The sequence below is a fragment of the Spea bombifrons genome, chromosome 3 (genome assembly GCF_027358695.1).
Source record: "Spea bombifrons isolate aSpeBom1 chromosome 3, aSpeBom1.2.pri, whole genome shotgun sequence".
NCBI classification, from domain to species: domain Eukaryota; kingdom Metazoa; phylum Chordata; class Amphibia; order Anura; family Pelobatidae; genus Spea; species Spea bombifrons.
This window is the reverse complement of record NC_071089.1, coordinates 46,142,014-46,159,414: the sequence shown is the minus strand read 5'-3', so window position 1 is coordinate 46,159,414 and position 17,401 is coordinate 46,142,014. Positions and strand designations below refer to the sequence as shown.

Below are 17,401 nucleotides of genomic sequence, written 5' to 3'. Positions count from 1 at the left end.
TTTCAATTGCTCTGTGGTGGAGTTCTTATGCTCATGTGCCTATTGTGGACAGGGGTCAGCATGGGCACCCTTAATGGTCTGCGGCTACGCAGCCCCATACACGACAAACTGCACCGAACCGGCTTTTTTTCCAGTAGTTTAAGCTTTAGTAGATTGACTGTTGGATTTGATTAAAGACAGGTGGACAAGATAACGATTTTAAGATAAAAAGCTGTCTGTCAGGGGACTTGGTCCATACAGACGACTGTAATGACCCGGAGCGCCCAATGATGGAATTCAGGAGTTATTGCGCGGTAACTGAGTTGGACGGGGTCTGGTTCAGGGCGACTGCTCTCTCCAGGCTGTTGAGCACCTAGGGTTGTGCGGCCACATACCAGGGCCCTGACATAGCAGCAGATGTTGTCCTGCATGCAACCTGGAGCAGGCATGAGACATGGCTCTAGAGACGAATGTGCAGGATGCTGCAGGCTGGGAGTAGGGAAGCAAAGCAGAGTAACAGCAGAAACATAGCAAGCAAGGGGGGCAGAGCAAGGAACAGGGAGACCAAGTAAGAAACATAGCCAGACAAGACATATATGGTGCAGGACACAAAAAAGGACAGGGGACAAGGCAAGGAACACAGCGGATGGAGTGAGGAGCCGAGATCCTCAAACGCTTCTCCTTTAAGCAAGGATAGGATATCTTAAACTGTGACATGGGGAGAGGAGAGAGGAACCGAGATCCTCAGATGATTCAGGGAAAAGAGGGCAAAGGTGCAAATAAATACAGGACTAGCCTAGGACTATATGATAACAATTGTCGATTTAGTCGCATCTTATGGCCATAGTTTGCTTAGCCCCCAGCTACGCCAAAGTACTCTAATATTTGGTGGGTCCTAGCACTAAACCCTGACTACTGAATTACTAATTCATAAAGACATACCTTTTAGACTGCTGACTGAGACAAACATAACAAACGGGTGGAGCACACCTTATAAAGGAAACAGAAGCTGAAGCTAAGAGCAGGACTGAAACAAAGTATCAGAAGTAAACGGCAGAGCACACGGAAATCCGGGACTGGATTACAGCAAAGGGGGAACTGTAGCGGGACAGGGGAAACTAGAGAGAAGCAGCCTGAATGGGGCCTGACACTGTCATTGGCAGTTAGCAGATGAGATGGCCCACTAATGCCTTTCTGTGCTTGTTATTGAAGTCTCCAGTGGCCTGGCCATGTGACTGCACTGTTCATGAACTGAATATGGTTGGTTGCGCCAATGATAAGATAAAATGGGGAATTGTGCTTTGACAATAAACAGTGGTGATTGATGGCAATTAATTAGATGATGATCACAGGCCTCATTCTTTCAGTAACTCGGTGTGTACCAAGATGAGGTTTAGCATGTGAATGCAGAGGTGGGGGTAAAAAAAAAAACCCCATACTTTTGATAGAAAAATAATTAAGATTCTGTAATGTGTGATGGTTAACGAGATGTGATCTACTGTGGGATATTTTATAAAGATTTTATGGAAATATGTTATTGAATAGTGCAAAAGCCTGGAAAATTATTATTCTTTATTAAGTGCCAACATATTACGCAGTGCTGTACAATTTAAAGATGAGCCAGTTACAAAAATACACAAGGACACAGCAGAAGTTGAGGAGACTGAGCTTGCCAACTAGTCCTATACTTTTCATACACAATCCCTGGCAAGAATGGTAGGTCACGAGGGCCCTGCTCGTGGACTATTACCTAGTAACTCATGGAATGGTCCAATCAGCACTTCACTGCATTGGTTGACAGTGATAAAACAGCTTTTAAAACTTTTCACAACAGATGCTCTTTATAAATAAGTCCCATTGTGCCTACGATGATTCTAAAGTAAGACACCCATCATTGGCATTATCAAAAATATCATCTGATGGTGAGGCCCAGTGCATATTCAGATTGATTTCCACCAGATGATTGCATCCAGCTGAGGATATTAAGATAGGCTCCTGCTTGTTATTGTGCTACATAAATGATATATACAAATAATAATAGTCTTGCTTTATGGATTGCATGGATTTAGATTATAACATTAAAAACTGCAGTATATTTGGTTCATATGAAAACCAATCTCTTGCAGATATGAATGTTGTGTTCTCTTCTGTGGCATGTTGTACGCTCTGAGCCATCAAAGGTATTAATTGCTTCGTACAAAGTCTGTCAATGTTGCTATTCATAGCACCTTACCAAATTAAGGTCAGTATCCTCAAATAACATTTAAAAAATCATAGTATGCTCCTATAAAAAAAAAAAAAAAAAATTCTCCTGGGTTTAATCAACATGGACTCACTTCCCTTAGAGATTGAGTAACACTGCCTTGTCTCTAGGAATTGAAGGCTGGCTTACGTTAAATGACCATGGATACCTATTGTGGTATTTGCTTTACACAAAAATAATTGTGCTCTTTCTTGGTGCCCATTCTAAAATATGTTCACATTTTGAGTAAGATTTTTATTAAATTATTTAATGCTATGATTTACCAATGTTTAATATGGTTGTTTATTGTAATATATCCTTGGTAACACATGGTCACTAAAGGAGGGTTGACAGAGGAGTTGGTGTTTTGAATACTTGACTTGTATTATGAAAGTCCAACCGCAGTGTACTTCTGCTGCAGAACGAACTTGGTTGCCTAATGTGTAATGCATAGGTATTTCACTGAGATTAGTTTTTGGTCTCCTCATCCATTGAATAATGAATTATACAAAGTCAGTTCATAAATAGTGAAGCAAGAGAGTTGCAGTTACAACTCTCCCGCAAACTTTTCCCAACTCTCCCTTCATTCTGTGTGTTTTAATAAAGAACTATCAAATATGATGTTTTAATCCCTCCTTCTGATGGGATTACCTACCAGGATTTATTGCCACTTTGTCTCTGCATAGCAGCCAAAAAGTGGACCTTCTGCATTGTGAAATGGTTTAGACATTGGCCAAGCATCAGGCCCAAACTGGCCATACAGCATGCCAATCAAATGCCCAGTGGGCCACTGCCTAGTGACCCTACCCTCCATCAAGGCTGATGTAACAATATAGCATGTGATCAGACAGCTGCGTGCTTGACGCCTATAGGCTACTGAGAGTTCTAGTTACACAATTGTACAGAGCTACCCGTGAATAGTCTACACATTTGTTCCTGACTTTGCTGGTTTAGGTTGTGAATCAAAAATGAACCTCTTTAAGATGCACCCAAACATTTTTTTAATAATGGAATACTTCAGAACTGTTAAATTACTGGAATTTTGACAGTATGTGTATTACCGGTAATTACAATTTTTTTTGTAACTTTAACGGGAAAGGTGTAAATTCAACACATCAGTACAACCTGGACTACTGTTTGTCTCTTGCTGTGTTAACTAAACTTTATTTTTGTACTTGGTTACTAAAAATAATTCAGGTTTCTCTGTGGGATGGTATTTTAAATAGTATCAAGATTTACTCAATTTTATGCGCTTGCTGTACCTTAGCTGATGAGTATGGTTGTTTTTGCTTCAGATCTAGGGTTAAATTGATCTTATCATTGCAGAAACAATGAGTTGTGTAGGTAATAGAATCAGTCTACATCCAGTAATTGCTTTGGCCTCCTCATATAGTTTGTAGGTTTAGTGACACTTGAACTACACAATTATCCTCTGGAATTTTGGGCTGGAAGGGTTCTATTACGGTATGCAGTCCTCTGGCGACCTATGGAGTTGGCCCTGTTGTTTGGGAGGTGGATGATTTATTTCCACTCAATCCACCTGTATATTAACTTTTTAGTGAATAATGCCAATGTTTCCTGGAAATTAGGAAAACATTGTGGATAAATCAGAAGGCTTTGGAGTCTATTCACCAGGGGGAGTTTTGGTTGTAACTCTCTCGCTTCACTATTCATTTTTAAAGGGCCATCCTTGGCAAAGGATTTAAATGGCCCTGGATAGTGCATAATTAAGTGGGTGAGGAGACTTTGGAGAAATGTCCCTGATGTAAAACTGGGCCAAACAAGTTCTTCCTACAGCTCACTATACATGGACCTTCAAAATGTATAGTGACGGATAGCAGCTCATACGCAACTGTCCTGCAAACTCCCTGACCACTATCTCTTTAGTGAGTAGACTCCCTTTCACGGAGTCTACTCACAGCCTGTGTTGGTTTTATATCATAATATTGGGAACATGGTACCGGTACTTACTTTGCTCTTTGCTGTGTGATGAACATTAGACACTGGAATTGGACCTAATTGAAATGAAATAAATTGGAAATACATTTTATACACATTTGTATAAAAAGTAAATTCTGATGCGAAGCTTGAAATGTGATCTTAGCAGTTAGCACTATAGTAACTAATGAAAATGTCCTGTATTCTCTATTGGATGCTGCAAATTGCCACATGATATTTTATACATAACTAGGGCTGCAACTAACGATTATTTTAATAATCGATTAGTTGGCCGATTATTTTGTCGATTAATCGGATAAAAAAATACATTATTTTAAATTGAAGAAAAATTGCAATAAAAAACGTACAATTTACACTTTCATCTCTTTATTGCAATGGCCTCTCGCTATTCACCTTCTTATTTTACTGACATAATAATAAAAGCTACAAGAACCCAAACACCGTGTTTCTCAAACTAGGTTTTAATAAGTTATTAGTAAATATTAATTCATATGTTAACTATTTTTCATATTTAATAAAAACTGAGAAAAAAGCCTTGTTTAAATTTTTTTATTTACCAAACTGCCCCCAGTTATGCACATCTGACCCCCAGCTTGCCACTCTGCCCCCATATATGCCTTATACCTCTTATATGCCAGATTCCACTGTGCCCCCTGATATGCCTTATACTCCTTATATGCCAGTGATATGCAACTGAGCCCCCTGTTTTATGCCCCCCTGATATGCCTATCGATATGTCTTATACCCCCTATATGCCACTGAGCCCCCTGATATACCTTTTACCCCCAGATATGTTTATGCCCCCCTGATATGCCTAATATCCATATGCCTTATACCCCCTATATGCCCTAAAAATTCATAATACCCCCCATACACCACTATAACTCACCCATACACCACTCTGGCTCCTCCCCCTCTCATACTCCACTCTGCCTCCTCCCCCCTCCCATACATCACTCTGCCTCCTCCCCCCCTCCCATACATCACTCTGCCTCCTCCCCCGCCCATACATCACTTTGGCTCCTCCCCTCCCATACATCACTTTGGCTCCTCCCCCTCCCATATACCACTCTGCCTTCTCCTCTCCCATACATCACTTTGGCTCCTCCCCCTCCCATACTCCACTCTGCCTCCTCCCATACATCACTTTGCCTCCTCCCCCCTCCCATACTCCACTCTGCCTCCTGTGAACCTCCGTTTCTGACAAGACACAAGGGAGCCGGGTAGAGAGGCAGAGTGACGTATGAGAGGGGGAGGAGCCAGAGTGGTGTATTGGAGGGTGGCTCCCATACACTCCTCAGACTCCTCCCCCTCCCATACACCGCTCTGCCTCTCTACACGGCTCCGTTACTGAAGGCACTTTCACTGCAGCTTCATAGAAGCCACAGTGTAAGTGAAGGGCAGTAACGGAGTCTGTCTGTACGATGCAGACCCTCACCGGCTATCAGAGAGGATGATTCAGCCGGTGGGGGTCTGCATCACACAGACAGACTCCGTTACTGCCCTTCACTTACACTGAGGCTTCTATGAAGCTGCAGGGAAAGTGCCTGTCAGTAACGGTACCGGGTAGAGAGGCAGAGTGATGTATGGGAGGGGGGAGGAGGCAGATGGGAGGGGGAGAGAGACGGAAGTGAGAGACCGGCCGACAGTGAGGGGAATCCAGGTCCCCTGCAGCGTAGCGGGGGATCTGGATTCCGGTGTTATAATCCAATCTCTGTTTGAGGTCGGATTATATAAGGAGAGGAGTTTTTCAGAGCATTTGCTCTGAAAAAAACCTCTTTTTATAATCGATAAAAATCGATCCGATTAATCGATAATGAAAATCGTTGACAACGATTTTCATTATCGATTATTATCGATTTTATCGATTAGTTGTTTCAGCCCTATACATAACCTTGATTTGTGCTATTTGAGTCTCTCACACGTGTTGTGTTTTCCGCAATGTTGCTTTTGCGATTTATATAATAAAATGTTTTGTGATTGACCAGTGTTAAGCATCATTTTATGATGGTGGATTTGTGCACTTACATTAACTTATTAAACAAACTTTAGCAGTTCTAGTTTTATACGTTCCTTTGATTTGTGTTACATAATTAATCATGAGTACTGTTATATTTTACATGACTAAGAAGTTACTTCTAGAAAGGGTTTTGACATTCAGCTGTACTAAAAGTATTTGTACATGGGCATTACGGTCAGTATAATGCACTGAGCCATGGAAAATGAATTCTATGTGCATTATAAAATGTAATGGCCTCAACAATGATGTGGCATCATGACCTCCTTTGAAATGTTGATGATACAGTCATAATTAGACCCTTCCTGCTTCGATCACAATCTCTAGATAAGTAATGAATTCACATGATTTTGTACAGATGTCACAAGGGGCAACTGTAATGATGATCCTTGTGATGTTGAGAAGTTAATTTAGGGTGTTATTAACCTTTTGTAATTTCTGTTTTTAAGTTTCTTGGTAATCTGATGAATGCATTTCCTGCTCTCCGATAACTACAAATGATACATTGATACGAATCATACATTGATACAAATACAATTTCTATTGTGTATATTATTTTAAAACATACAAAATATTTTTTTTCGGGTAAAACTTTAAGAAGAATGAAAGTAAAATATGCATTCGTAAGTATTCAACGCCCCATGTTCTGGAAGCTGCCTGTTTGCCGAGAGAGAAATTATCCGTTTGATCACTAATCGGAAAGTGAAAGTTGCATGACGCCAACCAAGCGCTTCTAAGTAGTGGTCATCCCCCAAAACTCACTGTTCTATCTTGGGAATAAGCGGTCTCCCTTTTGACATTACTTTTTGGTCTGAGTATTTTATATGCAAACTTTCAAACATTACAGCCTCTTGCTCGACAGTTAAAAAAAGACATAAAAGTGTGTCCACTCTTAAAATGGCCTGCTGAAAGAGTAATCAAGTTATATTTTTAGGGCCTCACACCTTTCTTTCAATTTACCTTGCAGCACTAATCAAAGTTCATAGTTTTACTTCTAACTTCATTTTCACTAGCAACAGTTCAATAGTATATAATGGATTTCAACCAACTTGTTGCCTTTACTGCACATTTTCAGCAAAGGCTATGCCTCTTTTACCTACCTATTAAGAATTTTTTTTATTTATTTGTGGTCAAATAATGAAATGAACAAGGTGGGCTTTTGTGCAACATTCACCAGTTAGTAGCTGATTAGTTTTGTTTATTGTGAATAGTTCGATGTCGTTCTGTTACCTTGAACATTGGCGTTAATGGTTTTCGGCATCATTTATAGCATAATATAGGATTAACTGTAGCTATAAATATAAGCGTCCATCTGCATCTTGAGCCTTGAGGTTATTGCCACTCCTGCTTTGGCTGTGGATCATAAAGGGGCAACCACAGAAAGTTTCTCCAATAAGAAGGGCTGAGCTGGCCCTCCATAATAAATAATTACACCATTGATATTTTGCTCAAGATATCTCCCAAATCTCCAGTCCCATTAACTATGCATTATATGCATAATATGCATTCCAGCCTCACTGGGCTCACGGTGCTGGGTCCACTCCGTGTATATCATGGAATTGAAATGCTGAACTGTCTTCCAAACTTGTGGTTTAATCTATGGAGTTTCCGCCCTTTTTGCCTTTTTGTACCACAAGGGTTTTGAATGATAAAGAATGGGAAAAAAGGGGTACAGGAGGATTGTAGAAATCTGATGAAAAATGATTATTTGAAAAAAAATTAATAAGCCTTAAGATGATTTTCATAATTTGCTTACAAAATGCCTTACTAAGATACATGACAGGACGACTCTTTATTGGCAGATGCATACATGGGGTGGTTTTACAGTCTTTTACATAACTGCTCTAACTGTCCAAAGTGTTCACTGCCCAAAACAGTTGATTTTAAGGACGTAAAACAAAGTATAGTTTAAACCTGTTTTTTTTTTAATTAGCGTAACTTTTAACCTTTCTGATGTTTTATCCGGAGAATCAAATCCATAGTCCAGCTACAGAAGTAGCTCGTATTATATTCTCGCTGCTTCCAGACCAAAATGTGCTTTTGCTATTTCTGTTCTGAAAAACTTATTCTCATTAATGGGAAATATTTTTCTCCACTAGAAGCTGACATCCCCCCCCCCCCAAAATGATTTTCTTCTATTGAATCATTTCAATGTTCTCCAAGATTCTATCCTCCACCCCTGAATTATTGTGAGTGTAAAGTAATTCTCAGCTGCCCTTTCGAATTTCCATGTTCTCTTCCTCCTCCTCTGTTTCCAGCACTGTCAGTGTTTGGGTGGGGTCTGTCTTGTTCACTAAGCATCCCATTCAGCCTCTATGGGATTTGCTTTGCTTAGCCACAGACATCTAATTACTGTGACAGTGTTCAGCAGGCTGCAAACTACAGAATACGGATAAAGCTGACTTCTGTGGGCCAGCAAATTGTCGAATGCAATAGGTAGAATTATCTTATTGTGTGCTCTACGATTTCTTATACGTAATTAGCTGTCTTGTAAATACCAATATGTGACTTGTCACACATTTAATTGATTCTAATACTATTTGGAAGCTCTGTATACTATGGTCAAGTGTAATTAACCAGTATACCTTCTCCTTCTGGTAACATTGCTTTTAATAGTTTTTTGCGTTGATTGCCTGAATGTTTATGTATGAAAGGAATCTGTTTAATTTTATTTATTGGGTGTGTTAAGTTGCCATAGATCCTATAGTGTCTGCTTATTGGTGCTTTTTCTGGATCACCCAATAATCTGCACTTTGACCCATGGGTGAGCAAATTTATTTTTTTATGCATTCCTTTGTTTTTTGTTATTTATCAGATATACTTAGTGGTGTTTATGTACTTCTTAAAATCAAATATAGGTTATTAAGAAAATTTACCTTTTAAATGGCTTTGCATATTTTTTTTTCTATGCATTATGTCTATGCTATATAAATGTTGCCGGATCAGTTTAGTTTTAAAACGGTTCCTAGTTTTAGGAGAATGGAAGTTTTGTGAGTTTGCATTATTTTACTGTGATTCTGCCAGAGAATATTTATTTGTTTAGGATTTTTTTTTCTTTTCACTGACAAAATAATTCAGCTATTGAATCATTGGTGATCCTTCTATATAGTAGTCTTTGCATTTTTTAATTTTTCCCCACAAATGTTCATGTAATGAGTTTTTATTTTTTCTTATTTGAAACTACTAAGGTAGATTTAGTGAGGCAGGAGTTAAATCAAACCGCTAAACATATTTTGACCGTGTTTTGTATCTTTTCATATGTACGTCTGTCTTTTCACGTGGTGCACATTTATTAATAATTTAATATAGATGAGAAGCTGTTCTCTGACAGGACAGAGGCCATGGAAAGGAATGAATGTCCACAGAGCTTCTGTTGAATAGAATTTGTGCGATTCAAGCTAACAAGGTTTAAACAAAAATTACAAACATGCAATGCAGTGTTTTTAGCCAATCCACATACTCAAGCATTGATTACTTACTTTTTCCTAATCTATACTTTTCCACCCTTTATTTGTGTGGTCTACTTTTCTATTCTCTCTCCTTTTTGTTCACATTCTGTGGTACAGTCCCTTTGGGACGAAACCTGGGTCATTTTCTCCTTTTAATAATTCTATTTTGTATTGGTTCACCATATTTTTGTAATCTTTGTTGAGTTTCCTTCGTTGTGAGCTCTATGTTGGTCTTTACTCTCCTACCGTCACTTGGTGTCTCTGGTTTCATCCAGTGATTTCACATCCTGTCTAAGACGTTGTGAAATATTTCTCATGTTCTGTTTTGGTAGCATCTCCTAAAAGAATTGCATCAAAGCCCCTTCCTCAACATTGGTCAATTGTTTGAGGCCCTTTACTTATCCAAAGCCTCCTGGGTCTTCATGTAAGCCCTCCTAGTGTGATCTCCCAGGCCTTGCCCTCTAAAGACAAACATGAAGACCGTGAGAAGAAAAATTATACAAGACTAGCAGGATCTTCAAAGCTTGTGTGACCTCTGCAATTGAGAATGTAGAATGTATGTTGCATCTTGAGATAACCATTTATCTCAGTGAGCTACTTATGCTGTAGTTGAAGATGTCTTTTCACAGAACCTATTTGTATACCTGTGTACTGTTCCATGGAAACGCTTGGTTTGCTTACATTATTTCTCTGGATCTTTTAAGGTTTTTTTTTTTTATTTGGTAGTTGTATATTCTGTTCTATATAATTTTCATTAGCGTTTTTTCTTTTTTTTGTATACAATGATCTTTAACATTTATTGTATAAAATTGATAGAATTGTTCTAGTGAGAGAAACTGATTGACTTTGGCATGTGTCTTTTTATGGCTTACATTGTAAGAATAACAATAACAGATCCAGGCTGTAGCCGAAAAAAAAACTTTGCTCAATTAACTTTGGAAGTGTTATTATTTTGACTATGGGAAAAAGTACTACAGACAGTGCACAGTAGCCATTAAATAAATATTTCTGCTGCCATTGATGTTGATTGACGTTTCATCTCTGTGTATCAGTAGTGTCACGTTACCCATTTCAGGCTTTAGCTTAATGTGTGCCAGAAGTTCTTGTTTGTCACATTTTGTACAGGGAAATCCCTTTTAGATAGGTAAAGAACCTCAAGGACCATGTCCCTTATGTGTCCCTTTGCTTACCCATTCTACCATTATGCAATAACCAATGTTGAGATTCACCTTGTACAGCCTCTAGTTGTCCACAACTTGAGAACTGGCGCATGCATTTAATACATATTTATTTTATGTTTATTACCTTACCTAAAAATGTTTTCCACTGGGGCTGGAGATTCACTTTCCTTTACGTACCTCCATGGGTTTACAAATGGGGATTCTTTTCCCCAAAAAGGGACCTTTTGATGAGTGTGAACTGCAGTTGTACACAAAGTCTCACTGAGGCAAATCCAGACTGACCACACCCAGCCACACTGATGCACACGTTATTATTGGCCAAATAAAAAGCACTCTAAAATACACATCACATTGAACCACAAACACATCTTAGTTTGTAGAACACATATTTACCAGACTCCTGGATCATAGAACACTCCCTCTCGTAGTTGGTCCCATCTATCTTGTTAGTAGCACAGGGTCTTGTGCACCTGAATATTGATGCAATAGTAATCATGTACAGCAATTAATTCTCAATGCAAGTATGTGTATATGTGTGTATGTATGTATGTATGTATGTGTATATATATATAATTATTTTCTCCCCATACCATTCGGTGGATCTTGCTACTCTATTTAATTACTTTTAATTTCCCACTAACTTGAGCTGAAGTATTATATCAAATTCTAGTAGCGGTTTTCATATATATATTGATTGTCTATAAAATTCTCCTGGCTATTTTATTCAACAAGTTTGTGGTGCTACAACATCATAGTGGAGTTATAGTTTGATAACATAAAGGATACAAATAATAATAGCATAAGCAATTCTGAATTTATTGTATACATGTTATTGTAGGTGTGGACAATTGAGTTTACTTCAAGAGCTGAATGCATCTTAAGTTATAGTGGTCTAGCTCAACATATACAACCATGGCTGTTGAGGCAAAATAATTAGTGTATGTGCAAGTTCTACATTCTTATATTCTACATTATATTTATATATATCTTTTATTTGACAACAGAAATATTCAAAATCTGCAACCCATATGCATCACAGGCTTGAAACAGACTTGGGCTGGATGCTGTGTTCCTTTGTGGTGTGTGTGTGTGTGTATGTATGTATATATAATATATATAACAAAAGATATGGTATGTAACACACTCACTTGACTGGAGACAGTTTTAATATGCCGGGTGCTAAAAATCCAAAAAGTATATACAGCATGCAAATAAAGTTGATGCACAGGGTCTTCTTCTTATAAAGTTTATTGGCTTAGTGAAGGTCCAACGTTTCGGCTCTCACTGAGTGGCAAATACTGTATTTGCTCGATTATAAGACAGGGTTTTTTTTTAGCGCAATCGCTTATATATTCAAGGTTCTCTTATAAACAGACCTCAAATAGAGATCTGACTATTAGACTAAGATCCAGACTCGGACCTTGATCCTCCCCTCTGACAGCCTCTGCTGCTGGCGGTACTTCCTCTGAGGCTTCTATGATGGAGCGCCGGCGTGACATGACCTTCTGGTGTTCCACCATAGAAGCGCCGGTGTAAGTGTCGGGTAGCAGCGGAGGTTGTCTACACGCATCGCGCAGATGTTCACCAGCTGTCAGAGAGGAGGATCCCCCAGCAAGGCTGCAGGAGACCTGGATCCTCCTCTCTGGCAGCCAGTGAATGTCTGTGCGATGCGCGCAGACAACCTCCGCTGCTACTCGACACTTCCGCCGGGGCTTCTATGAAGGAACACCGGCATGACGTGACCTTCCTGTGCTCAGCTATAGAAGCCCCAGCGGAAGTCCTAGGTGGAAGCGGAGGCTGTCTGCACCCACTTGACCCTAGGGAGTCTGGAGCACGGGGGACAAGTCTTATATATCCTTTTACATAATTTCCCTATAGCAAATGCATAGAATGATTCTACAGAAACCCCCCCCTTGTGCATTTGTATAATTCCTGTAGCCAGCTCATAGGCTTGCAGGAGGAACACATCCTGCTAGCCAAAGTGCACGTGTGGTCTACTCACAACCAGACATCTGTTCAACTTCAGTACTTCCTTGAATAATTGTGGCTTAGTTTTAAAATATGCTATGCCTCTGTGTGTTGATGGTCGCTAAAATACTTTATTACACAAGCAAGTAAAGGTCCCTTTTCTAGGCTCTAATGTATAATTGCATAAAGTAGTCTTAAAAGGTAGAATTTTTTAAACTGACCAAACAATTTTTTAACTGGGTACATCTGTAACTAGTTATATCTGTAAATGCCTTGACATTCCCATTAAAATTTCAAGCTTTGAAGCATGTGTTTTAATCTCAGATGGTTCCTGCTGTGAACCTTTCAGAATGTCATCATGGGGGAATATTACCTTTCATGCTTCACTAAGCATTACTATGTAGCCATGCCAGACTCTGGTCTATGAGCAAAAGTTATCTATATATGTCCATATCCTTTTTTTTTTTTTTTTTTTTTTTTTAAAGAAAGTCTCCATTAGCTTGGCGTGAGGCAAATGTGATTTATTTAAGGTTACCTTCAGACATTCACAATGACTGCTAAGTCGCCTCTGTACGCACCGGATTAGTACCCCTACTATGAATGTACCCTTAGCAGTTGTGCACAAAGGACCCTCATCAGTTTTACTGGTAGGGAAGTACTAGGAAGGTGATTTTAACATAATCATATTATGGGGATCAGATACATGCCCCAAAGGCAAGCCCAGCACCCAGATTACACAAAGTGGATTTGTCCATTCTTGTTATCTATCCCTACCCTTTTCTTAAACACTTACCTTGCTGAAGTCCTGTGGTGGAAGTGCAAGGCGTCTGACTGCTTCGACACGGCGCTGGTGCTTGATGCTGAGTGCCGAGATATGTTGTCGAATTCCGGCACTTGCCATCAAGCGCCAGAGCTGCGATGGAGCTGTGAGACAGAGGGCCTCTGCTCCCACCACTGCATTCGGTGCCACACCGAGGCGGGTGTAGGAGAGAGACGAGCACGAAACAGTCGCTAACATGTCTCGGCGTGGCCCCTTTAGTGTATAAACCTTTATGTCTTATTGGGCATTTTAAGTCAAAGTAAGACTTTATATGTTATATAAGCTTGAAATTGGTAGCCGACTGACCCTTTATTAAATATTAATGGAATGTTATTTGTTGTATTAAACTAAAAGGATATACAAAAAAAATATATATATATATAATTTTTTTTCCAATTTCAAATGTATCTTAATATACAGCAAACTAAACGCTGCTTATAAATCACACACACACATATATATATATATATATATACCGTATTTGCTCGATTATAAGACGAGGTTTTTTTCAGAGCAAATGCTCTGAAAAATACCCCTCGTCTTCTAATCGGGGTCGTCTTCTAATCAGACCTCAAATAGAGGTCTGATTAGGAGACTAAGATCCAGATCCCCCGCACTGCTGCAGGGGACCTGGATCCTCCTGTCTCACCCCCCCCCCATCATACACACACTTACCGGTGCTTCCTTGCTTCCTACTGCGTTGCCGCAGAGAGAGAGAGAGAGAGAGAGAGAGAGAGAGAGAGAGAGTGTTAGTTAGTTAAATGGGGGTATAGGGTGTGTGTGTGTGTTAAATGGGGGCATAGGGCATTTCTGGAGTGGCGTTAAGGGGGGATTTAATAGCGCACTCTGCCTCCTGAAATGCCTTATACCTCCCTATATGCCACTCTGCCCCATAATATGCCTTTTAACCCCCTAAATGGCAGAGTGGCATATAGGGGTATAAGGCATTTCTGGAGGCAGAGTGCTCTATACAATGCCTTTTAACTCCCATAATGTCACTCTGCCTCCTGAAATGCCTTATACCTCCCTATATGCCACTCTGCCCCATAATATGCATTTTAACCCCCTAAATGCCAGAATGGGATATAGGGGTATAAGGCATTTCTGGAGGCAGAGTGGCACATAGGGGGTTAAAAGGCATATCATGGGCCACAGTGCCATATTGGAGTGGCAAGCCTGGGGGCAGATGTGCGTAACTGGGGGACAGGTTGGAAAACACAAGAAATAAAAACAAAAAAAATCTTTTTCTCAATCATAGCTTTTATTAAAAAAAATAGTTTACATGAATTAACATTTACTGGTAAAACTTTTTTCCTTTGGGGTCGTCTTATATTCAGGCTTTTTCTTTTTTTCCTAAGTTAATATTCAGATTTTGGGGGGTCGTCTTATAATCAGTCGTCTTATAATCGAGCAAATACGGTATATATGTGTGTGTGTGTGATTTATAAGCAGTGTTTAGTTTGCTGTATATTAAGATACATTTGAAAATGGAAAAGTTCATGTTGGGTCATTTCTCTTTAGATTAAGCTAGTATTAAAAATTAAAATTATTGAACTAATAACCTAACCAGCCTGAAAGGCCAGCATATGAAGTGTGACAATGACTTTCTTTAATTGCTGAATCGGGCTGTGTCTAGATGCCCAATGATGCATGGTATGCTCTCCTGGGGTGCCGTTACTAATGAGGACTGCTCTAATCACTCAGGAAGCCTGCCAAGATTGTAATTGGGCAGTAGTCACGTGACCCTGGATAGGATGTTGTGTTTGCTTAGATTTTCACCATAGAGAGAGGCTTTAGAATACTAAAGCCTTAATGATAACACTCATTTTTTCCTTTATTTAAAAAAAAAATCTAGTTTGAACAGATCAAGACAAGTTAAGCAATCGGAGCCCTCGATCACATGTTATAATATTAAAACAAGTTTATAATTATTCAGCTGTATATGCAAAACCAAATCTAAAAAGTAACAAAAATATTTTTTTTTGTGTAAAACCCTCATCCCCTTAAAAAATGTACTCAACTAATGTTTACATACATACATACATACATACATACATACATACATACATACACACACACACACACATAGACCTTGCATACCAGCCCATGTAGGTAGAAGTATCAAGTTTCTTTTCCCTGCATGCTAGCTGTCGGGTCCATGGGCCAATCAGAATTGGATGTATTTTTATTAATGGGAGTCTTGTCTGTACACCTAAACACACAACTCTTCTGCTGGGCAGGCAAATAAAAGCTGCCATCAACTCCAAAGCTGATGGTCAATCCCACTACAATCCCAAGACAATATTAAAAGGATTACTATGTAGAGCATATCCAGGGGCGTAACTAGAAACCGCAGGCCCTGGTGCGTGAACACAAAAATTACACACACTTACTCATGCTCACACACACAATTACACAATTATAGACCTCTGCTGTGTTTTTTCAGTCATGATATGGCTAAGATGAATAAGGTAAAATGTATGGGATGATGTTATATATCTAAGATTAACATTGTATCTTCTTATATTTCTAGCATCATCTGCGACCATGACGACTGAAGCTTCCCTGGAGGTTGAAGTAAATGAGAATGAACAGCCTAAAGTCCAAAATGAGCAAGTAGGGACCTCTATTGAGCAGGATCAACAGGGAGAAGAAATCACAGCAGAAAAAAATGAAAGCCCAGAAAACAAAAACCCTGAAGAAACTGCAACAAAGTCACCCTCGTCCCCATCCAGTGTAGGAGAGAGAAGCCCTGGAAAACAGAAGAAAGAGAGAGAAGCATCTGAAGGCAAAGGGATCTCTCGTTTTTTACCACCGTGGCTTAAGAAGCAAAAGTCACAAAGCTTTTCTGAGCCTAAAGAGGATGATGGCAAGAGCAAAGCAGAAGAAACAGTGGAGCCAGCTAAAGAAGATGACAGTGAAGGTGTTAAGTCAGGTGAAGATCAGCCTGTTGAGACAAAGTTGGAAGAGAAGGAAGAGAAGCGATCTGTTAGCAGTGCAGAGACACAGGTAATATTAATATATACTATTCTTATATGACAGGTAACAAGTGACTGGTTTAAAAGCCGTTTTTTCCAAAAATATAATCTGGGTAACAAGTGGCGAGCATGGTGTGAATTAACGATTTGCTGGGCAAATCACAAAGGTCAATGCATGCTTAATTCAGTTCTTGGAAACTCCCTCTACCTGACTTCATTTTAGTTTTTCCATGTTGAGAATGTAATAAAAAGGTTTCTAACTTTTTGTAAGGACCCCTGGCAAGTATCTTACCTGAGTTTGGTTGTGCTGGGCTTGAAGTAAGTTTGGCAGATACACAGGTTTGGCAAAGGTGGTAATAAAACAAATATAATATTTTACCACTGGGGTAACTCAGCAGCTGCCATTGTATTGTTAGGTTGTAAAGAGACATACATTAAGGCTTTTGTACGTGTTTATTTTTGAGATTAGTGCTTCTTTTGAAGCATGTCATCTTAAAATGAGACTTATTTTGAAGCTCACTTAATTTGTGTAATTGTGTCTGTCTCAAATATACACTGGTACACCTTCTATAGAGAATGAAGTATGTTTCATTGTTGTGTACAAGTTTTTGATCTATTGCTATATATTCATTTTGCAGTTGTTCAGTACCTTTTTATATATATATTTTCCTTTGTAACATCTTGAAATACACACACCCTCCTGTTTTTATTGACCAGGCAATTGTATTAGGCTAGATTTGTTGTCAAGACAAACAGATGAGGTAACAGGTTACCAGCTGTGACATAATGGCTCTAGAAAATTCCTTGA

The 17,401-nt window shown here is 39.3% G+C and overlaps 1 protein-coding gene across 8 annotated transcripts in view; it reads left to right on the top strand.

Annotated features, from left to right (window-relative positions):
* The window catches only part of EPB41L2 (erythrocyte membrane protein band 4.1 like 2), a 113,103-nt gene that overhangs the window by 32,969 nt on the left and 62,733 nt on the right, over positions 1-17,401 (top strand). For 7 of the 8 annotated variants that reach the window (XM_053459243.1, XM_053459250.1, XM_053459247.1 and 4 more), the window contains exon 2: positions 16,149-16,624. In XM_053459243.1, coding sequence (XP_053315218.1) covers positions 16,163-16,624 — 462 coding nt within the window. In that variant the 5' untranslated portion in view covers positions 16,149-16,162. Of the gene's footprint in view, positions 1-8,496; positions 8,634-16,148; positions 16,625-17,401 lie in introns of those variants that run through there. The other variant, XM_053459244.1, reaches the window with a different exon arrangement.